We start from the raw sequence: 23372 nt of genomic DNA, 5'->3' as shown, positions 1-23372 counted from the left end.
GTTTTCTGCACCCCTGCCCATCTCATGTCTGCAAGAATGGGTTGGTCCTGACATGTTGCTGAAATGAGGCAAGCAAGGAAAGGGAAATTATGGTAAGTATAGATAACAATTTTCCACATTCTTGGCCCTCCCCATGTCAGCAACAATAAGGAGCAACCCACTGTTGCTGAAACATGGGGAAACCTGGGAAGGAAAATTATGGTAAGTATGGACAACAATATTCCGTAATATTTTTTTTTTATTTTGTACAATATGCATACAGGTTTAAAAAATAAGGCTGCCTAAAATACAGATCAATACACAAACTGTGAACCTGTGACAAGAAATATGTACATGTTCTTAGCAAGCTGTAAATAATTCCTAAAAGGGCCATTACTGATCTCTATAGCTGTAGATGTTGTGGAGTTATTTTTTTGACAGGTGCACAGTAAAAGGACTGAAGTCATTTAGGTTTACATTAGAGATTAGAAGACAGGAAGGCTTCCGAGTCAAACCTGAGAAGAAGGAGCAAGGTGAGGTGAGACTTTTTGTTTTTATTTAGACTTAAGTGATTTATTTAGACTATAGTGACTACAGCTACATAATTCAATAAGGGCTTAATGATAGCCGGACTACAGGTTTATTTGTGTGAACTTAGAAATATAAGGGAATTGCCCCTACTGACATTTTTACATGTGCAGGCCTGGGGTTGTCCCTCACTCCACTACCTTTGTAGTCAGTGACCCGGAGCAAGCATGCAGGCAGTGACATTAGAAATGTCTATACTTTGGTCTTGGATTGTATAGCAGGGGAGTGATTCTTTATGGCATTAAGCAGTGATCAGGATCCCAGAGCCCACCCTTTGTTGGGACCGTAAGTCAGTAATGAACAGCCAAATCTCCTTGTTCTGCCAGGTTGGCCTAAACTAATGACATCTTCATACTGGCCATGCTATGTTTCTGATAGGAAAAAGTAGTAATAACTTTGGTACAATGTGGGAACAATATATGTATTCACATAATGTCAGATTTAGTTTGAAGAAATCATTTGCAGGTTATAAAGTCTATCAGTTTACTGAATTATAAGCAATATTGTGACCATTTTGAAATACATCACTGGTAATTTGTGACCTGGGATAATGTAAAAATACAGTTTTAATGCAAACACCATCATGTGGGAAATGTTTGCTGCCACTGTGTAGCATCATTGTGGCTTCCATGCAAGTTCTTTTCTGTAGGTGTAATTCATTTTCACTCTGCAAGGTGAATGTTTACTTAACTCAAACTCAGTTACCTCAGTTGAAAAAGGTGAAACTGCATTTTCTCCTATATCTCAAATTTAATAAAAAATCCCGAATTTGTGTTTCTCCTCTACCTATTAGTGTGATAGCAAAGCTTTTAGAAATTTCACATGGTGGTCAGCAATAATAAACGTATTTTCCTTGGGACAATGCTACATTGCAATGCACACACACATTCTTTGTGTAAAGTGATAGTGTAACAAAAAGATACGGTTAAGTCAAATTGATGAAGGCACAAAAAGAACTTTTTTCACAGGTTTGCGATCTATAAAAGATCAAATGATGTTGCACTTAGGTGAACATTTGGTGATTGCACGGTAAATGAAAGTCACCCAGATCATTACAACTTGCGATTGATTTTCATTAGTCAACTTACCTTGCATGATGTCATTAAAGACCAACCTGTAGCAATGATTAATATGTGTCAGTGGGTCTGATTTATTAAAGCTCTCCAAGACTGGAGTACAAATATGGAATGGATCTAGACAGGTTCACCCATTATAGTCCATCTTCTCCAGTCTTGTAGAGCTTTAATAAATCAGGCCCAATGTGTCTAGTGGGCTGGACTAGGTCAAAAACTTTGACCTTTCCAGTTTTACAGACCAAACTTTCATCATGTCTACATGTGAAAAAACAATGAAAACAGTGACACACAATGAGCAAAAAAAAAGGTACAATTACAAGCATTCATATTTACAGTGTCTATGTCACTCGGGGAATACAGAAAAATCAATGTATTTAGGAAGATGCAGAGAACATGTAAAGGAAACAATTAAAGGTTGGTTGACGCCAATGTTTCTCTGTCTAGACGTCTGTGCCTCTTTTTACTGGATTTTGCCAGTCCAACTCTGTCATGCTCACGGTCAAACACACTGTAGAATTTAGACATAAAAATATCTCCTAAGATCCAGAGAGGTCCGGAATTAGTAGTCAAATCCATGGGTTGGAACCCAGTCAGGCACACTGGAGACTTTACAGATTGCTCCTACAAAACATTACATTGTCTAAGTATGTTGCTGAATTTTCTACAGATTGCATATTATCTACACTCTCAGCACAGACTAAACTAAAACTAAACAGACTAAAACAAAACCAAAAATGAACAAAGCAAGATCCTAAAGTAATGATATTGATTAGAAAAGTTTACAACTATTAGCTATGGAAATTTTACAAATCTTGAACTTTACAAATTCTGTCATTTACTGATCTGCCATGGAGGATCACAGTAGATTTTCATGACCATTTATTTTCCCAGGCAACAGTAATATCTAGGCTTAGTTTCCTGTTAACAGATTGAGGTCATACAATTGCCCACCACCTACTTCTTGCTCCTCCTTATGTAGCCACATGTTTTCCACTGAAATCCTACTAGATGGATTTGAAGAAGCATATTTTGCCCATGGAAAAGATCTCTATCTACTTGTATTAATGCATCAACTTGACCCCTTTTAGAAATTTCCTTGTTCACTTTTACTTTATTTAGAATTTAAAATGCGTTGATATATTTACCTTGATAACATACTGCTCAGAAGTTATTGTGTAGTCTCTATTCCCTATGGTGAAGGTCACACTTGGAAGATTGGATAAGTACATGCAGTCTACCACATACTGTAAAATGTAAATAAGACCAATACATTAGTATCAAGTTCAGAAAATGTAGAAATTTCTACCATATATTGTGGAAGTGACTAATAACCTCTTGACCTACCTTCTTGGCTATAGGACCCGAGGGTCAATGATATGGGTAAACTGTAATAGTCAACATATTGTATAGTATAACAATAATTATGAAACTAGGACCTATGCACCTATACACAATATAAATTGTTACATATAATGCAATATTCATACCTGTATTCTCATGTGCCAGCCAATTTAGGGTATATTTGAAGCATCTAACTTCCACAATTCCATGAAACCATGTTTTACCATTATTTTTCCAGTGATCCTATAGTGGGCACAGGACACCAAAACCTATAACAATATACTTAAATAGAAGTGAAATGTTACCTCTCCAAAAAACATGGGTGTAGCTCCAATTAGTTTCTGCAACTCTTTTATGTCAGCACTAGGTCCAGTAATGAGAGAAGTTCCAGAATCAACAATAGCCTCACAACCATTGACACACAATTGTATTTTCCCATGAACTTTGATACTGTATGACAAACAAAATAAAAATAAAAAGTATAGCACATCACCTAAGTAGAAAAAATCCTTATCCCCACAGCTTCTAAAGGTTTTCAAACCCATAAAAAACCTGTTTAGGCAGTGAAAGATGCTGGTATGTTTTGTAGTTTTGAGTATGCAATAGGCTGTTTTTGGTTTTCAGAGAAGCTTTTATTTCTATTCTCCTTGTATATAACCTAGCTTTAATATTCTTCATTAAAAAAATATTAGAAAAGGGGTGGTGGCATTGGTTCTGCCAACTAAGCAAATATGAGACCCTGGGGGAAAACTTTTAAGCCCAATGAGACAGAACAAGGGTGCAGGTCAGACTAATCTTTGTAAGGACACAGTGATGGTGGTCTTTCTGCACATCTGTGACCTTTCTTGTGTGTGTTAGTATATTATAATATTTAATAAACAGTATGTATATAGCACCAACATATTACGTAGTGCTGTGCATTAAATAGGCAATGACAGATAGAATACAAAAATATTAAAATAGGCATGACAGATAGATACAGACAGTGACACAGGAGGAGGAAAGGACCCTGCCCAGGAGAGCTTACAATCCAAGAGGTGAGGTATACAGAGATGGGTGGAATCTACACAGCAAGCACTTATGTTGAAGGGGCCATACAGTGGGAAAGTTTTTGTGCAAGTCCGAACTTACTGCACTTAGATGGTCTTTATGTGTATTAGGAACTCCTTGTGCACACTCAATGGGCCTGATTTATTAAATTCTCCAAGGCTGAAGAGGCTACGCTTTCATCAGTGAGGCTGGGTGATCCAGCAAACCTGGAATGGATTTCTTAAAATTATTTTGCTACTTGTTAGCAAAAGTTTTTAATCCTGTACCAGATCCATTCCAGGTTTGCTAGATCACCCAGCTTCAGTAATGAAAGTGTATCCTCTCCAGCCTTGAAGAGCGTTAATAAATCAGCCCCAATGAGTGAAAGGTTTTTATTACATGGGATTTGTATAAAACAGATGGGGCTTTATGAACTATGATGAACAGTTAGGAAATACGGACTGTATCTTTTTTAATATTATTATTATCCAGTATTTATATAGCACTGTCATATTACCCAGTGCTTTACAAAGTCCATAGTCATGTCACTAGCTGTCATTCACCACTAGCTCATATGTCATTAACACAGTCTAGGGAAAATTTGAGGGGAAGCCAATTAGTTTACCTTCATACTTTTGGTAACTTTCTGTGCCCTTGCTGCACTGAAATCTGAACTACAGAACACTTCCCCACTATGTTATTGAGAAGGAGCAGAGGCTAAATCACTAGTGAACAGCCCAGGGTGACAACACTGCCCCTCCAAAGATATCATACAGTGAGTATATTCCTCTAGGACAAGAAGTGAGTTACTGAAACACAAGGTGAAAAAATATCTAAAACAAGAAATCATTGGGGCATTAGGGCAGCATGGTGTCTCAGAGGTTAGCACTCTGGCCTTTGCAGCGTTAGGTCCCAGGTTCGAATCCTGGCCAGGACACTATCTGCATGGAGTTTGCAGGTTCTCCCCGTGTTTGCGTGGGTTTCCACCCACATTCCAAAAACATGAAGTTAGGGTAATTGGCTCACCCCAATAATTGACCATAGATTGTAATAGAGACACATGGTAGGGACATTAGATTGTGAGCCCCTTTGAAGGACAGCTAGTGACATGACTATGGGCTTTGTACAGCACTGCGTAATATGATGGCGCTTTATAAATATTGTGTAATAATAAAAAATAATTCCAACCATCACATGGACTGGTAAGCTGCCAAATATACTATTACCTATTTGCTGATATTGATGCCCTGATCTTGACTTTCATATTCTAAATTCCATCTCTTAGGATACATAAAGAAAGAGCTATAAAAAACGCCATTTAGTAGCTGTAAAATACTTACTTTTCAAGTCTTATTTGCCAGTAACCCTTTTGTGTGATCGGAATCCAATGAATTGGACCTTTGTAAAGGGTATTATCGATTCCCCCTAATATCAGCTCTCCTCCATACTGGAAATCATCATCTCTGAAGAGATAAAATACATTTATTAAACAAAAACACACAATATCTTCATCATCTAAAAAATATCTAACATTAAATGGCAACTAACTTATTTAAATGAAAAGAAAAAATTGGCTTATCCAATAGCTTCTGCTTCATTATCTGGTCAAATACCGGCACTGCATTACCAACAGCAAGTGAAGGATATCCAAGGCCCAACACCCCATCAAACTGAGCCAAAACAAATGTTCTTCCAGGTTCATTTATTGATTGACCAAAGTCCTGCTTTCCTATGGTTATGTTGCTGATCTGTAGAAAAAATAATAGATTTTTCATGTAAAATTAATACAAATTTGCAAAGAGTAATCGTAAACACTCCTAATCTAGGAACAAAAAAAAAAAAATATTTTGCAATGCATGTAATACTGATCTGCTACTATCCATTCTGTTGTGTTTCTTTTATATCCATAGTTAAATATATAATAAAAAAATGAATAGTCATACACTTCTAGCAGCATTAAATAAAATATAACAAACTGATTTTGTAGGAGGAATTTACTGGAAAGCAATTGGATATATTTACAAAAACTAGAACAAAAGTTTAATAGTTTTTTCTAGCAACCCATTTCATACAATAATAACTCAAAGAAAATCCGAATTGCTATAGGTAGGCTTTCTGTATTAGCTTTATACTGAAATTTGAATAGTTTTGTCTGAAACAACCCTTGTTCTCTACCACTTGAGGTCATTTGGAGCTATCTGTTCAAAGTACTGCATTTGCACAGCATACTTGAAATGCCTGGAATAGCTCATGTGCATAAAAGAATAAAATATCTATCAAATGAGTAATTTGTACAAAATGGATTTTTTAGTAAGTTATATATCTATGTTAAAAGCCAATGCTATCTCTGCCCACCCCCCACCCCCTCTTTGATGGTATTATTTAGCAAGCATTCATGTTATTTTTCTTTTGACCAAGTCTTTTACCTGCAGTGTATCTTTTCCCATCACACCAACTAGTTGTCCCGTACCATAGTGAATCGTAAAAAATTTTCCAACATGCTCATAGGTTGAAGACAGAAAAGGCTTGAAATTGTCATGGATAACTGTTATTGAATCAAGATAGTTTTTATTTGACTTTATTTATCATATAATGCATTGGTGCCATATCTTAAACAAGAAATAAATAAGATGGCTACAACAACCTAATTGCCTAGTTTTTTTACACTGAAAAAATCACCAATAACATCCAATAACAGTTAAAATCAATTATTTTAAAAGTAATAATAATATAACATACAAATTAACAATTATGATGCATATAGCAAGCTTGTGAGTAGTTTTAGAAAGAATGCTACACAAAAAATTGATATCCTTTTTAAAAATATAAATTTGTGGTGGTTGCACTGGTGTAAAACCTCATTAAACAATGACACGTTTCGCAGAACAGGGTCTGCTTCATCAAATTGGTATGATGACAGAGGTCATAAGATGGAAACTACAATCAGAATTTGGAGATTTACCAAGCTATAATAAAATAAGTTACACATAGTAAATATAAATTAAACATAAAAAATATTAATTAAAATATTTATAAAGTATAATTAAGTTAAAGTAAATAATTGCTAGGTGTTATTATTACACCAAGACTTTTTTCTCTGTCCCAGGCACCATTCTTAGTGACCTAAAAGAAGATGGCCTACTGTGGTAATAGTAAAAGTAGTGACCTATTCTGATCTGAAATCTGTCTTACCTATATTGGGTGTAGTTTCTACTGTATATTTGAAAGTTTGAAACAGAAAGAACCCTTAAAGAACTTTAAGAAGAATTTGTATGAAAGACATTTGAGTGTAAAAGTACAGTAAAGAAATTTTGGAAAACTTACTGCATGCATCGCTGAGACAGTAACAGGAAGGAACCCAAAAATTGGATGATCCAGTGTCAAAGACCACACTGAAGTTTTGAGGGGGCGTTCCAACACTGACTACGCCATAGTACTGAGCCTAAAATTAGAAATCTACTGTTACTTTGTGTCTTTTTGTAGTAACAATTATAGAAAACTTATTGGAATAGGTTAACATAGGTTATTAAAAAAATGATAAGAAATTCACTTACTTAGACTAGTTGTTTCTGTGCTGGCACCCCCTTAAGTGTGCTAGTCACTGTGTATAGCAAATATAACTATTCCTATAACTGGAAGGCTGCACTTTCACCAGTATTAATACAATTTCTGTATGTTGGATAATTTCACACATATAGAGCTAGGGTTCCTAAATATTCCATTCCAAAGATCCAGTTAAAATATTGTTACTGTGTTACTAAGCTATTGGATGTAAAAAAAAAGAACAATGAGCAGTTCTCCTGCAAAATAATTATGACATATTACCGTGTTTCCCCGAAAATAAGACACCCCCCGAAAGTAAGCCCTAGCAGGATTTTTGGCTGTTTTCGAGCAAGCTTGAAATATAAGCCCTCCCCCGAAAGTAAGCCCTTTTGGCTTCTTCGGAGGGTGTGGTCACGTGGTACACGGAGGGATACCAAGAGGATGGAGGGAGCAGAGAGAGAGAGAGCAGGAGATTTCAAAAGCACGGGAGCAAGGGGTGAAGAAATCGCAAAGTTAATTAACCTACAGTACTCTGGTGTGACACTAGCACTAAGAGGTTGGTAGATTCTCTTTTCAAAAGGTCCTTGCTGGTATTTCATTCATTAGCAGCAATGCATATTTATTAATTGATTTTTTTTTTTTGCTTTTACTCAGATTTAACATGTAACTCTATGAGTCACATGTTGTCAGCACATTTTCTTGTTATGTTGCACTTGTTTGCTTATGAAGTTGTGTTTTTTTTCATTACTCATTTATGTCAATTCTTATTCATGACTTCTTGTATATAACAGAAGAAATCTGTGATTTTGACAGGTCACAGGTAACACAGAGGTATCTTTCTATAGCATTGTAATATTGGTTACAGGTTTTGGTAAATACAGATTTTTGTACATGATTAAATATAGATTTTTTGTGAGAAAAATAAGACATCCCCTGAAAATAAGCCCTAATGAGATTTTCAGAGGTAAAATAAATATAAGACACTGTCTTATTTTCGGGGAAACACGGTATATATTAATATTTTGTGCTTCATTTACAGGCAGCAGGGAAATCTTTAGTCTCTTTTTCATATATTTGCCTGTATAGCCTTATCTGCTCTGCCTATAAAAAGACTGTTTACACACCCAAAGGAATGAATCAGAAAAGTCACCCATTCCTCTCCCCCCCTTCCTTCCTGGTGTCAGCTCCATCTAAACTTTACATTGGAGAGAAACTTGCAGAAAGCAAAATATTATCAGAATGAACTTAAATGGTCCCAAAACCATTATATTTTCCTTTATTAGAACAGCTGTAGTCCACAATGCCATCTTGTCTTTACACTACAAAATCACAAGGTATTTTTTATAAGGCCAGACAACATTTCCTTCTATTTCATCTATTTAAAAAACTATTTCCCAGATATTCTTCTATTTGCACCGGTTTCCTTCCCCCAGCCAGCACAAATCTTCTGCAAACTCAGATTGTCTTGCACAATGGATTCAGTTAAGTATTTATAGAAAGATGTCAGTGTCACATTCCAATGTGTTTGGTACAGCAGGCTGTGGTTTTGCAATGCTTCTCAGGCTGCCCTCAGATGTCTGGGACTTCCTAACAAGTACACAGATTGATAGGCGAGGTGATGGGACGATTGTGCTGGACATTTGACATTAAACCAGCTATGTGTTACTCACCAGAATTTGAAGATGACCTGCTTCTAACATTTTTTTCTGGGTTCTGTTTGGGCACATGTATACTGTATGTGGTCATTTTGTTGTGTAATTCCAATTAGCAGACCTTTCTTTTCTAATTGCAGCAACAAGTTTTTTTTCTTTACTGTATATGCCCAAAAAATTTAGGGCCAAAGTTTAGTACTATACCTTCTTGCAAAGGTCATGAAGAGGAGCCAGTTGGCAGCAGGCCTAGACTGGAGAACTAGATCACCATTCCCAGATACATTGGCACAAGATAGGTAATTGCAGAGTCGGCTAAGTGAGGCATTAAATGGTAAATAGGTGGAGATGGGGGCAGTTTGGGGTGACATTATTTTAGCCACAGATTGGCAACAGAGTTTTAAGGGTTGGAAAGTGCTCGGGAATAATAATTATCTAATTCCCTTAAATCACAGTAGAAAACTATATTCATATCTGAATTCTCACTTAATGCTGGTAGTATTAGCTAGGTACAGATAGGTGGCTGACAAAAGCACTATTATACTGCTATAAGAAGTAAAGTTTTATTCATTATATACACAGGAGCGATGCAAAGTTAGTGACATGCATTTATTAGCATTTGTCAATTGCTCAAGAAAACTGTTGCAGTTCTCTTGCTACATGTTGCAAAAGATCAGCAGCCATCTGCTATTTATTAGAGTTCTTCCAACTGCTTGCAAATGATTGCTTATACAGTTAGATAGCATTCCTATTCAAGTCTACGGAAGCAGTTCAGCTCCAGACTGCCCTGAGACATTGGGCCTGATTTATTAAAGCTCTCAAAGACTGGAGAAGACAGGTTATCATGGAAGAACCTGTAAAGGATTTCCTAAAAGTCATTTGCTATTTGTTGGTGAGTACTGGTGGACAGCAGTGAACACATCTTTACAGAGCGTGAGAAGCAAAATGATTGTATTGTTTATGATGCTATATAACATACTATCCTGCCATCATATAAATGTGCCAGCCTAATATCAGCTTTCAGAGTCTTAGAAGATCATTTCTTGTTCTCACATGTGGGTTTTACATTTCATTTCTTTTGGTCCCGCCACCTGGCCTGAAAAATAACTCAATCATCCTAATGCAGAATGACCATGGAGTTCATGATCACATTATCCTGCTTACTGTGTCTTAATTGTTTCTTGCTGAAATATTAAAATACTTTTTCATTATTTGTAACATGGCCAGAAAAGCCACTACGGTATTAAAACGCATTTACTGTAAGTGAGCTGCCAGATGTAATGGTAACAGTACCCATGTGACCTCACTTTCAGGCTACAGCGAGCCAGGAGCTAATCAAGTCTGCAATTATCAACCTGAAAGATATTAGGATCCGATAGCTATGATGTTTGAAAAGACCAATAATTTCTACAATTAGATCATATGCCAATCATAAATCCTGCAAAGAATGCCTTGCCTAATTTAGTGAGAAATGCAACAGGCAATGCTCTTCCCTAAAATATTTTTGGGATACATTAGAAAGAAATCACCACAAACTAAGCATATTAGAATCCTTAGCAAGGCCTTTATCCCTGAGAATTATTGCATATACTGCTACAGCAAACAGTTAAGCTGCGTACACACTTCCAAAAATTATTGTTGGAAATAAACGACAGGTCGGCCAAAAATCGTCCACAAAAAAAGGTGACCAACGACTGACCAACGATGCTGATGAACGAGGATTGTCGTTGGAAATGAAAGACCGTCACGGTGGTTCTGATTGAGTGACTATTGTTTGCAATCTATTGTGTGTCGTTCAGTGATCGTAGATGGTTCTGCAGTACACTTTCTCCTTTACATGTCACTCCCTGCATCGTTCAAAGAATCGTATCCAGCGTGTGTACATCATTGGTGGATTATATTATATGAATGATCGTATCGTTACAGCATGTACAGAATTGTGCACAATACGATCTTTCAAATAGAATTGTGCATAATCGTTGATCGGTCGTAATTGTTCGTTTTCTAACGATAAGTATTGGAAGTGTCTACCTTGCTTAAGTCCTATTATTTGAATATTTTAATATCTACACATAGATGAAAGAGAAGCCAGTGCTAGACTGGAACTAAACAAAAGCCCTGTGTTCCCCCCAGAAAATGTTTTAGGCAGTGTAGAAAGAATTTGTAGGCGGTGGTAGCCCCAGTATTGTGACTCAACTTTCAGTTACCAACCAAGAACAGCCGGGTGGTTATTGAAAAGTGCCGGGTGGTGCGTGTGGCTAAAAAGGGCTGGGGAGAACAGTGCAAGCCCTAGAAGATTTGCCCTACAGATTATATAGCTGGATCATAGTGTTTATTATTGCTACATACAACACATTTCTTCACTCCAGCAGTGGCAGTATTTGAAATTCTGCATCTCATTCTAAAATACACGGAAAAAACGTATCCTCTATATCTAAAAAGAGAGCATGTAAAGAAGCTGTTTGCTTAGGCTACCTCTCTCTATTTAAATCTTCATATGACTAGTGTAAACAGGCAGGAATTAGTAGTATAGGGTATGTCACTTTCCTGTCTCATTTAGTTGTAACATTTTATATAATATTATTATATAGCTTTATAAGCAGCGTTATGAACAAGTCTCCAGTTCTGCCTGCTGGGTAGATATATAAATATAAAATGCAGTAGGTCACATTTACCTAATAGAAAAATAAATACTGTTTTATCCATTTTGTTGTGATAAATATATTGAATAAAGAAAGAAAATGTATACAAACATAGTACATTATATTTACCTGCTTCCATAAGTTCACCTAAAGCTCTTAACACTACTTCCTATTTTCTCCACCTAAACTCTTTTTTCTCCAAGCTCAAAGCACCGAGATAATTTCCTTCCAATAAAACTAATCTACAGAAACTATAAAACCATATAAAAATTATAAATATAAATTTAATATAATGTACCCCTGCATATAAACAGGTTACAATGACAATATAATACTGGAAACAGGCCATGTTATCACAATGGAATGTCAGTTATAATCGGCACAATACAATAAGTTTATATCTGATCATTATGTCATTGTGAACCTCATATGATCAGTCTGTGTTGTAATATTATTAGGCTTTGTGTCTAAATAGGGATAATTTATTCACCGGTCAGAAGTGTTTCACCTACTATTAGATACATCTAATTGGTGGTTATAGAAGATCAAGGATGAAATAGAGCTTGAGGATTCACAGTCACACAGAGCGGAAAGAACAAGTATTTCTTCCTGTGTAATCTGGTTTCCATCATCATGAACCTCCATCACTTTAAATTGTACATATTTATGTTGAGTGATTCCTGTTTAAAGCAATTTTTAAAAAATGAAAAAAAAGACATAACGTTTTTGCCTTCCAGCCTGTACATATTCACAAACAGCAGAATTTTCCCAATTGTTACTATTGAACTAGTACGGCTAATATGTTTGTAACGCCCTACACAGGGACCAAATATCAATATGTATAAAAGTGTTCAAACCATTCTGCAGATAAGAATGCTAAAAAAAAATCAGTGGACGGCAGTCCATGTCTGGCAGTCTCCCTTTATCAGTATCTGTCACGCTAGTATTTGTCAGTGGACTTGTCACAGTCTGTGTCTGTCTACCCCTGTCCTTGGTAATGTGACTGTATAGAGTATAAAGTGTATAACTAAACTTCATTTTTACATTTTGGATAGAGTAAGGAATGGTTAGTTATAAGTTGCCTTTGTTGCTTTGTTTTTGCCATCAGTGTTCTGGTAATTTTCACTTTCTGTCCTGTAGACATAACAGGAAATGAGAGTAAATCTCTCCAAAATTAGGTAAATCTCCTCTTAGGGCTCCTGGTTTTGGAGGAGTGACATTACAATGCAGAAGAGAGAACTTGGTAAGGACATCTCTCTGAGTAAGAATTTTAGGAAATGGATGGGAGGCTGACCTCTCCATACTTTCCCTATAACTAAAATATGGGTTTGATGTTTGTTACTCTTTAAAAATGTTTCATGGTAAAGCAGAATAATATATTGTATTGAGTCAATACATAATCCCCATAAATAAACTCACATTCATATAATCGAACAGATATTCTGCTGTAAGTCCAGCCGCCAAGGAGACCTGTTCGGGAAAGCACTGCAGGTACTTCCGGGTAAAGATGTCAGGTTGGTGCTGTAACCAAAATTCTGCCAGTTCATTATTTTGCCTTAGCTGGTGCCGGATTGACTGCACTTTAATCAGAGGGATCCTAAAACAAACATAAAACAAATAATATAATAAACACAAATATTATCATAGGATAGAAACCAATGTTAAGTGCCACGTCCCATCACAAATTTAAACTTTAGTACTTCACAAAGAAAATCTCTTTGAGGACCTTAAAGGCACCACAATTAACACTTAATAAACATAAAACATAATTTTCATAATTTATTTCATTATGTATCCATATATAATGTATATACACATTCGGCAATTCCCATCTATTATTCTTGACGTGTTTCGCAGTTGCCTCCTCTGCTTCTTCAGAAGAATTTGTGATGGGAATACATTATCACACTTACAAACAATTACTCATCACTCATTAGTAACATTCCATTATATGTTTACTCTGCTAGATAATAGATATAAATCTTTTAAGCAGCAAAACTGGTATGTACGTGCAACCTAAATTGTACATTACATTTTAAATAAAAATATATGTTGGGATGTTATTAATGAGTCACTGTAATTGTTTGTAAGTGTGATATTGTATTCCCATGTCAAATTCTTCTGAAGAAGCAGAGGAGGCAACTGCAAAATGCGTCAATATTATTTAATGGGAAATGACAAATGTGCATAAACATGATAAATAGATACATAATGCATATTTGGAAATTTGAAATTTTGAATGAATTATGTTTTTATGGTTATTAGGTGTTTAATATGTTGACTTTAAAGCCCTCAAGGAGAATATATTTGTGAAATAAAGAAGTATAACACAAATAGCTGAATAAACTTTTTGTTTTCTCTATTGTTTTACAAATGCCTTTAGATGAATACTAAGTATTTCTTACTAATAAATGTATACATCCTCCTGTATTACTGTCTGTATTAGTCTGTCACTTGCAAACCCTGTTTAATGTACAGCGCTGCGTAATATGTTGGCGCTATATAAATCCTGTTTATTAATAATAATAATAATAATCCTGTAGATAACAAAGTTATTTAAAAAGGTAGAAGAAATAATAAAACACAAAACGCATAGCAATCAGTCAAAAAAACAACCTCACTGTTCTGACTGTGTTAAGGCTTGTGTATCTGGTCAGAACCAATTACAAGGTACCTATAAAAAGGAAGGTGTGCTACAGGTATACTTAGGAAAAAAAATGGATTGCATTTTTTATGCATTTACCATGCACCTGACCTGACCTTAAGTTTTCAAGTTGAATTCATTTGATCAGTAAAAGTATATTTTTAGGCAAATGTAAACCTGGCATTACTCAACAATGACAGTACATTATAATGTCTATGAATAACTTTCAGCCTGGAAATGTAATCTTGTAGAAATAAGAAGATGGATATTCTTACCTGTGTAGAGCTGTGCATATGGGAATAAAAAGCAAAAGTATTATTAAAGGATTCATTGTTCCTAAATGGATGTGCAGACATTTGTCCTTTACTTTTGTATACCGGTAAAGGTCACGCTGTACCCAGGTCATTCAATCACAGCAGGACAGTGACCCGGTGTTTACACAATATTCATGGAACTGATAGTAAAATTCTTCACATATTATCAGGAGGCAATTATTCTTGCAATTTAATTATTTTCTGTGTAAAAAATAAAACAAATTTTATTTATAAAGGAGGAAGATTATAAAACTCTGCAGACAATGCAAATTGAGTGGTTGACCCTATTAAGCTGTAACAGAACAGGTTGAGGAACTAATTAGATTCTTGTTTGAAGACACTAACAGTGCCAAGTGGTTGTTACAATTCACAGAATCATAACTTGTGGTGGCTTCAGACATATCCTTTTATAGTCATTCTACATATACCACCAGTTACATTTCTTATATGAACTTTACAGGCTGGTTTCCTGGCAATTCTGGCATTTACCAGAGGGTTTAAACTGTGGATTAGAGAGAAGCATATGGATCAATTCAAAGAGGTCACTTAATGCATAAATCCAAAAATAGGAAAGATAAAATACCAAAACCATCTTTTGCTTCAATATCATCTCCAGTGTAAAGAGTTCTGCCATTGGATCTCCTCGGTCTAACAATCTGCATCAGTAATGTGGTGTTCAGTGGGAAGAATGTCACCCTTACAGATAGCCAAAAAGATCCATGGTGTCAGTGGTAAATGCAATCTCTGGAGGAACCCTGGGGTTTCACAGAACTCTGGTTGAGAAACACTGGACTTAAATGTTATGGCAAAGCAAACATTTATTTATGCGTGTGTTTATTAAAAGGGTTAGTGTAAGAATCTGAATTTCTGATGCAGTTTAGTTTAGGAGTAGAAGAAACAGAACAAGTTCTGTTTGAGGAATCAAATCAGTTGAGGAATAGAAAGTAAAGGGATCTCACCAGTTTGGTACTTCTCACCTATTGCTAGCTTGACACAGTTGTATAGCATATATATAAATATATATAACAAGCTTGTTTTAGCACACAGGATGGCTATTTAGTCCCTGGGCTTTCACGGTAGCTTTAAAACAACTAATGGATGCCTCAGAACATAGGTGGACAAGCAGTTAATAACAATGGTAATGCTGTTTGGAGGCTTTGGCACCACTAAGGGTTGTTGGCTTTGGTAGATGGCTGGTTGTTTTTAGCACAGAATAAGGTTAGCAATTATGTCACCCATGAGTTGGGAGTTTAGTATCAGAGTTGAGGTTAGTGTTACGGATACGTTAAACATCAGAGACATCTAAGAATTTAGACTTGTTTACTGTCCTGGGAACCTTTTGTCTGGAACTAGTACATACAGTATCCCAAAACCACAAATATTAGAGGAGTGCTGAACAAATTTTATTCGGCGATTATTTCTACCTGAATATTTTGACCTTTATTGTGATGTGTAATGTTTCCAATAAAAGTTACAAAAGGGCACAATGACCTCCACAAGTGATTTCTGATAATGATTAATTATATTTCTGACATTGTCAAAGCTTTGACTACAGACAGCAGGTAAAGTGCTGCCCTTCACGCAGTAAAAACCTCACAAACTATTGAAAACTATTATTATTGAGTTCCATTTGTATAATTTTATACTTGCCAGTAAAGGATTAATTAAAACAAAATGTAAAGGCTAATAAATTCTCACAAAACAAGATTTTTACTTGTATATGACTGGATACACAGCTTCGCTCACGCAACTAAGTGAACTGCAAAGATACTTAACATGGTAGGCTGTCATTAGTTATTATAGTCTTGTATCATCTATTCTTTTGTGGATATGCTAGGAGCATTGTTCCTTTAGATCTACTGTGGACATAAAGTGGTCAATGCTGACTTGCTGTCTATGCTAGTTACCTGGCTGTGCCTGGTTTCAACATTTGACATTACTTGATTTGATATCACTGATCCTGGATCAGTAGCAAGTGAAGTCAGATATTCTGATTACTATTCTTGTTCCTGGTCAGTGGTAAAAAGTGGTCAAGTAAAAAGCAGTTTTACAAGGAGGCATCCTACATTTCCCCTATACCAGTTGTCTTCAAGGCTTTGCATGGTGTGTGTGCCCAATGACAAGTAAAGAACGCTCTGTAAAGTGTTATTAATTATGCTTTAAAACTGAAATAAAAACTTTCAGCCTGGATTTTCTTACCTATGCAGAGCTGTGCTTATAGGGATATAAAATATAAATATGCACACAGAACATGTGTGTTACATTTACATATACATACAGTACATATACATTCATACAGTAATAAGCTTCATGTTTCCTAATGGGACATACAAACTTTTGTCAATCCCTGTTGTATACTTGCTAGGGCCACATTGAATGCAGGTCAGTTGATCACTGCCGAACAGTGATTTATTTTAATTAGAAGGGGAAAAAAAAAGAGTATGATAAAAGTAAACAAAGCAGTTCAGCGAAAACACCACTTTCTATAAATATTCAGATTTCAGTAGAACTAGCACTGTTGCAATGTTGGTTCATTTTGTCTTTTATTATACTATTACTATACCTCTTTTTTTTTCACCAGCAGCTTTTACAGCAGAAAGGGCTTCCTGGTGACCACCCGTCTATAGTACTGCTTCCTGCTGTTTACTATAATTACACATCCGTACTGTATTCAATAGTAAATATCAGGAACCAATACAGCTCAGACTGGAAGAAGGAGAAGCAGCCAGAAGCTGTAGTGCTCATGTGCTAACAAGGGAGATGCTAATGGTTGGGAGATTGAATAATAATGGGAGGAGAGAGCCAATGCACAGATACATTGATCAGTCAGTTGCTTATTGTTCACTGCTCAATTACCAGTATATCAGCTCTAAAATACAAGAATGTAGCTGTATGCCTGCAGGTAAAACATTAAAGAACAGAGTTTAGCTTTAAGTTTCAACAAAATAAAGGCACTGAGAAGCATGGAGTTAAATTTTGAACTTTGTAATGTCATATTTCTAGTACAATGTTTAAAACTAAAGCAGATGGAAAATATGACAAAAATAATTCAATGCTTTGAAGTGGTTAATGTCTTGGATGGGAATAAAATAATACGTGCAGCTTTTTGTACATGTATCTCCAAGAGCACTTAGGGCACTTGGTGAATAAATCCATGTGTATCAGTCAGTTTGCTTATGTTCGAATTTATCCAATTACCCAACCATTAGCTTTGTGAGTTATTTTACATTTATGACAGGTACTCTAAACAGTGTCAGATTAAATCTATTTTTTCAGGTCTGTTAAAAGTTGAAATGTTTAGCCACAATGAATCCAAGTTTTTTTTTTAAATGTTCATTATCGCAGTGTACATACCTTCATAAATAACAATGTGCATACCACACCATGTTCTTTTCCTACGTGAACGCTTGCCAGAAACTGTATATTCCCTGGATTTGGGATGTTAAGTTTAGTTTTTGTAGCAGTTGAGCAGACTCATGGGAAGGTATTTTATTTTAAGTCACGTCTGTCCGTCCCATCACCAGATGCTCCTTAAGTTATCAGTAACATTTCACAACTCTTGAGATTAATCGCAGTTACCATGTAAACAATGTATTGTAATGGAACGGCTGAAATGCCACTCTTAACTGCCTTCACAAAACATAGTTCAGCGACTGAGAGAGAAGCCTCAGAGCATGAAGTTTCTGTAAAACACATGGAAGATGGGAAATACAGTAAGAGGAATTATTGCATTCATTCCATCAAACAGCTGCCAAAAATACCTCCTTGGTGATTTGGAAGAAATGCCTATAGATAAAATGGTGGACCTGAGCAGTATGCAGATTAGGAGATTTCCTTTGAGAGTATGTGCATTCACAGAACTTGTCAAGCTGTATCTAAGTGACAACAACTTAACCAACCTTCCTCCAGAGCTGGAACTGCTGCAGAACCTCCAGATTCTAGCCTTGGACTTTAACAAATTTAAAGCTCTTCCACTAGTTGTGTGCAGCCTCAAACAGCTTTCTATACTATACCTCGGAAACAACCGGATTAAAGACCTTCCTCAGGAGCTAAGCTTTCTGAAGAACCTGCACACTCTTTGGATTGAGGCAAATTATTTCACAAATTTACCTACTGTTATCTGTGAGCTGCCTCTCCTAAAAACACTTCATGCTGGTTGCAACCCAATCCGCAGCATTCCCATGGAGCTAAAAAACTTAAAAGAACTAAAAAGCATCTGGATGTCAGGAACTCTCCTAAGTGAATTCCCACCAGTCCTACTAGAGATGCCTTTCCTGGAGATCATTGACGTGGACAGAAACGCTATTCAATTTTTCCCAAGTCTAAAGCACTTGTTGGGGCTGAAACTTGTTATCTATGACCACAATCCATGTCGCAATGCTCCAAAGGTAGCAAAAGGTGTTCGGAGAGTTGGAAGATGGTCTGAAGAGACTCCAGAACCCAAAAAAAGGTTTGAGGTGGAAGCAGAACTTGAAAAGGCTACAGAAAGTAAAGACATACCAACTACAGTTACTAATGAAGCAAATCTGCAGACCGTTAGTCCTGTAGAAGCAACAACTTCTTTAATCTAAATTTTAGACATGAAATGTGAGGAAATTGCAGTTCACACATATAATTCAATAACTTCTTTTAAATGGGACTATTAGTTGATCAAGAAAAGTTCAGCTGTTTTATTTGGTAAGCATATGCATGCCTACTCCAGTTGTCTAAAGATATAACAAAGGTACCTATAGATAAGAAACGTATTTAAAAAAAGTATACTGAAGTCCAATTAGCTGGAGATACAGGTAGTCATATGAAGCTTTAAAGCTTTCTTCACTGGTAAAAACATATTGAAGAGTAATTTTTATATGTCAATTAATTTAATACAATCAAATAATTGGGATTATATTTTATGATTTTTTGTTTTTTTTTCTAAACCTCACTCGCTCACTCATGTAGGTTAACAATGTGATTGTGACACAATCACCTTTTGTACAGAACCATATCAAGACATTTTTTGCAGTTTAGAATTATGGTATTAAAGACCTTTTCTGCTAAAAAGCTGTAATCCAAAAGTTGTTCCAGTGGTTTTAGGGTTTTTTTTAATATTAGGACTTCATTGACGTTTTTACACTGCTGAAAATGATTTGTGCAGTTTAAAGCTAGGGTTGTTGTAGATTTAATGATAAATATAAGTAATAAAGCTTTGTAGTATATTTGTCACTAACATGACAAATATACTATATATATATATATATATATATATATATATATATATACTATATTTTAACATTGATCTTTAAAAAAAAAAAAAAAAAAAAAAAGATTTTTTTCTGTAAACTAACAGTGTCCAGACAATTGAAATGTTAGTGTCCCTTGAATTAGAGGTCACTTGAAAGGAAGCCTTGATAGACTGGTGGCTGAGAAGAACACATTTAACAGAGTACTCTGAGATTTAGATTGCCTTATCATTGGTGTTCAAACAATGAGTGTCAGCAATGATGTGATATGATAAATCTAACAAGAGAGAAGAATTGAGGCAGCTATTTTAAGTGTCAGTCCAATGGACATTTTCATTTGTGGTACATGCTTAAAACCTTCACCAGTTAACACTCACTGGTGATATTTCTGTGCCAGTGTAGCCCACCTAATGCACCTTCCCATGACTGGGGCTACAATGTTGCTCGGCTCCCAAATTCCAAGCAGAATTGCTAGCCACATACAGGATAGGCCTGGATGTGCTACAGTGGAATAAAAGTTAATGAATGGGGTGCAAGCTGTCATTTTCATTGCTAATTTACAAGCCTGTAGTTTGTCATGAAGCACCTTGCTACATCTAGTCCTACCCATTGCTTTCTAGATTGACAGAACTACTTGTATTCCTGAAACCCTCTAACAGTGAGCTGCAGCAGGGGGAGCACGTGAGGCATAATTGGAAGAGGTATAGACTCCATCAAGAATATTTTTTTTTTTTTTTTTTATTTATTTAGGAGGCTTGGACATTATGAGGCTTAACATATACCATATGAGGGAAAGCAACTGCAGGAGCTGAGGTTTGGAAAGATTCAAAACATAAAAAGCCAGGGGTAACTCAGGTACCTCAGGAATGGTCAAGGTTCCAAGGATAACAGAAAAATCAATTTAAGAGATTGACCATTTATTATGACAGGTGGTTTATTCAATTTTATTAACAATCTAATATGGCAAGAGGAAAAAAAATGTTGTTGAAAACTAGAATGTTTGTTGTGATCTTTGAGAAACCATAAAGCAACCAGAGAGGTGAATGATGGGGTAGTAATAGTTCATGGGTGCTTAATCAGCTGCTACAAATTACATGATAAGTTCCAGTACACACTTGTTGATTTGTTTATACTGTGTTAGTTCCACCACAGCCAAAATAAGTTCTTCCACTGGGGTAAACTATGGGATATAGATTTATTTTTAAACATATATGAACTAAAGCATATTATACTAGTTTCACCTTGTTTAAAAGCATTGTACATTTCTTGTATAGTTTTTCTGTTGATAAAATATCAAAAAATGCAGATTAAAAAAACCAAAACTTGATTCTTTAGTTGCCATTGTTTATCAATAGGTGGCTTTAAAGTATAGCAGTACTTTTGAACTATTCTAACCTAAAGTAGCACATCCTCCCTGTGAAAAAAACAATGGCCACAGCCAAATAACACACTCAATGGTAGTCCAAGTGTTTAGACAGAAGAGACATACAGGGTTTTTTTTTCTCCATTCAGATTCCATTTTTTTCTGTGCACACCTCACACCACAATGCACCGTGCAGAGTACAGTGACAGCTCTCATATGAGTATGATGCAAACACGAGTAATATCAGTGGCTGACCAGTGGGTGAAAAGAACCATTGGGGGACAGATCTCATTACACATCTGAGTGAACTAAATGTGTCCAAAAGGTTTAGATTCTACTAAACATTACACCAAACAACTGCCTCTATGTTTACTATAGAATATAAACACATCCAATGACAATTTCATTGCACTGTATAGAAAGTACAGCGGTATTACCAAAATTTATTTCAGTGGAGAAAAAAAAAAAAAAAAAGCACGAACAAAGATTTGCTAATAAATAAACCAAAATGTGGGGGCAAGTCTTAAGTGCCACGATGTCAAATTGTGTATAGCTTTCACTGTGCCCTGTATCCATATGCAGCCTGGTCCACACGCTCAGTAATCCACAGCAAAATTTAGCACGGGTGATGGTCAGGTACACGTTTCCTAAAAGAGAACAGTAATTACAAAAACAAGTCAAATGATGGAAATAATTATTACATATTTACCAGAACGCATGGGGGAAAACTGATGCATTGCATCCATTGCAATCCAGGGTTAATTTTTTGAAAAACTATGCCAAGAATATAAATTGGACAAATAACAAGAAAGCCTCCAAGGCTATAAGCAGCAGGTTTTTTTCCTGCTTAACTGTTTTGGAGCCTCATTTCAGGAATGGCTCTTTAAAAGTTTTTTTTTACTTTTTACATTTGTTCCTAATGATTAGCAGAACACAGACCTTATGTTTAATTGAATACATTATAAGCAAAAACTATTTAAGATTGGATGTTTTCAAATTCCTGTCATTCTAAAGCAAAATAGCCATCTAACAATGTCTTTCACATTTCCTGGAACTGCCTAGAAATCCTCTTACAGAATGCACATCCACAGACTTGACCACAACTGAACTGTGCAGACCCATGTGGAGCAGGGGCATATCCTAATAGGAAAAATGAGTTTGTTCCTGGAATACATACAAGAATAATGAGTATATGTATTCTGTTCTACTGCTTTAATATCAATGTAAAAACCGCAGAAAGCATGCATAAGCAACTGCCTATTGCTATCTGTTTCAGATAAACTAATCTATGAAGGAAGATTCTGTATTACTACATTCAAAATGATTTAGTCATACTAGTTGGCACTACAACACAATATTTTATTACCTAGAGATGAAAAAAGGAATGCACAAATTATATTGCAAGTCATTTTTAATGTGAAAGATCTAGTGGGTGCATATGGCCAATATGGATCAACCAAATAAATAGCAATATTTAATGTGTTTTTAGAAGAATTTGTTAAGGACATACCTATAAAGAAGCAGCATTTCTGTTTCTTTATAGGAATGTATTGAAGGATGTATTATTAAATTATTCTCCAGTCAATTCAAATTATATCCTTCCCTAAACTTGTTAGAAGAAATAGAAATTATTATTGTGCCTGTTGTGCACTTTTGACAATTGTCCACTAGGTGGCACAAGAAATCAGTTGTAACCTCCCTGGCAGTCTAATTTTGTCAGTATTTTTATGCCAAAGGCTGTATACATTGTTTTGCATGGAAATGTATTGAACATTGTAGGCCTATAATTCTTAGGCATAACTCACCAAAATATGTACAATATTTAATAAATTTAATAATAAACTTGACTAAATAAACACAAAAATCTGTCAAAACAAGGTAACATAAAAATACTGAATCCTGTAATATATTATACATGCTACTGTACAATATATATATATATATATATATATATATATATATATATATATATATATATATAT

At 35.5% G+C, this 23372-nt stretch overlaps 3 protein-coding genes across 4 annotated transcripts in view; 1 reads left to right on the top strand and 2 right to left on the bottom strand.

Annotated features, from left to right (window-relative positions):
* Positions 1–224: 224 nt before the first annotated feature.
* LOC140323922 (cathepsin E-A-like) lies at positions 225–19061 on the bottom strand. 2 transcript variants are annotated; one of them, XM_072401353.1, is made up of 11 exons: positions 18920–19061; positions 18160–18488; positions 14767–15006; positions 13267–13444; positions 7338–7455; positions 6440–6558; positions 5562–5761; positions 5354–5476; positions 3290–3434; positions 2789–2887; positions 225–2264 (listed from the first exon to the last, which is right to left on the bottom strand). In XM_072401353.1, exons 3-11 carry the CDS (start codon positions 14895–14897, stop codon positions 2052–2054), a joined length of 1326 nt encoding a protein of 441 aa, XP_072257454.1. In that variant the 5' UTR covers positions 14898–15006; positions 18160–18488; positions 18920–19061; the 3' UTR covers positions 225–2051. The 2 variants fall into 2 exon arrangements, with proteins under 2 accessions (XP_072257454.1, XP_072257455.1); XM_072401354.1 differs by lacking the exon at positions 14767–15006 and having other exon boundaries at positions 18920–19059.
* LRRC10 (leucine rich repeat containing 10) lies at positions 18417–21354 on the top strand. The gene has a single exon (XM_072401355.1). The coding sequence runs from the start codon at positions 18507–18509 to the stop codon at positions 19374–19376; it is 870 nt and encodes a 289-aa protein (XP_072257456.1). The 5' UTR covers positions 18417–18506; the 3' UTR covers positions 19377–21354.
* CCT2 (chaperonin containing TCP1 subunit 2) overlaps positions 20928–23372 on the bottom strand; it is a 12843-nt gene continuing 10398 nt past the window's right edge. Inside the window, exon 16 of the mRNA XM_072401351.1 lies at positions 20928–22037. Coding sequence (XP_072257452.1) covers positions 22007–22037 — 31 coding nt within the window. The 3' untranslated portion in view covers positions 20928–22006. The remainder of the gene's footprint in view (positions 22038–23372) is intronic.

The sequence above is a fragment of the Pyxicephalus adspersus genome, chromosome 2 (assembly GCF_032062135.1).
Source record: "Pyxicephalus adspersus chromosome 2, UCB_Pads_2.0, whole genome shotgun sequence".
NCBI lineage: Eukaryota > Metazoa > Chordata > Amphibia > Anura > Pyxicephalidae > Pyxicephalus > Pyxicephalus adspersus.
The sequence above is the reverse complement of the archived record's forward strand: the minus strand, read 5'-3'. Positions and strand labels throughout refer to the sequence as shown.

Excerpts from the sequence above, each read along its gene's own strand:
- LOC140323922 (XM_072401353.1), bottom strand. The coding sequence starts at position 14,897 with ATGACCTGGGTACAGCGTGACCTTTACCGGTATACAAAAGTAAAGGAC. Across the intron at positions 5,477-5,561 it reads TTTTCTTTTCATTTAAATAA|AGATGATGATTTCCAGTATG; the intron begins GTTAGTTGCCAT and ends TTATCTCTTCAG. Across the intron at positions 2,888-3,289 it reads CACCCATGTTTTTTGGAGAG|TATGTGGTAGACTGCATGTA; the intron begins GTAACATTTCAC and ends TACATTTTACAG.
- LRRC10 (XM_072401355.1), top strand. The coding sequence starts at position 18,507 with ATGGGAAATACAGTAAGAGGAATTATTGCATTCATTCCATCAAACAGC.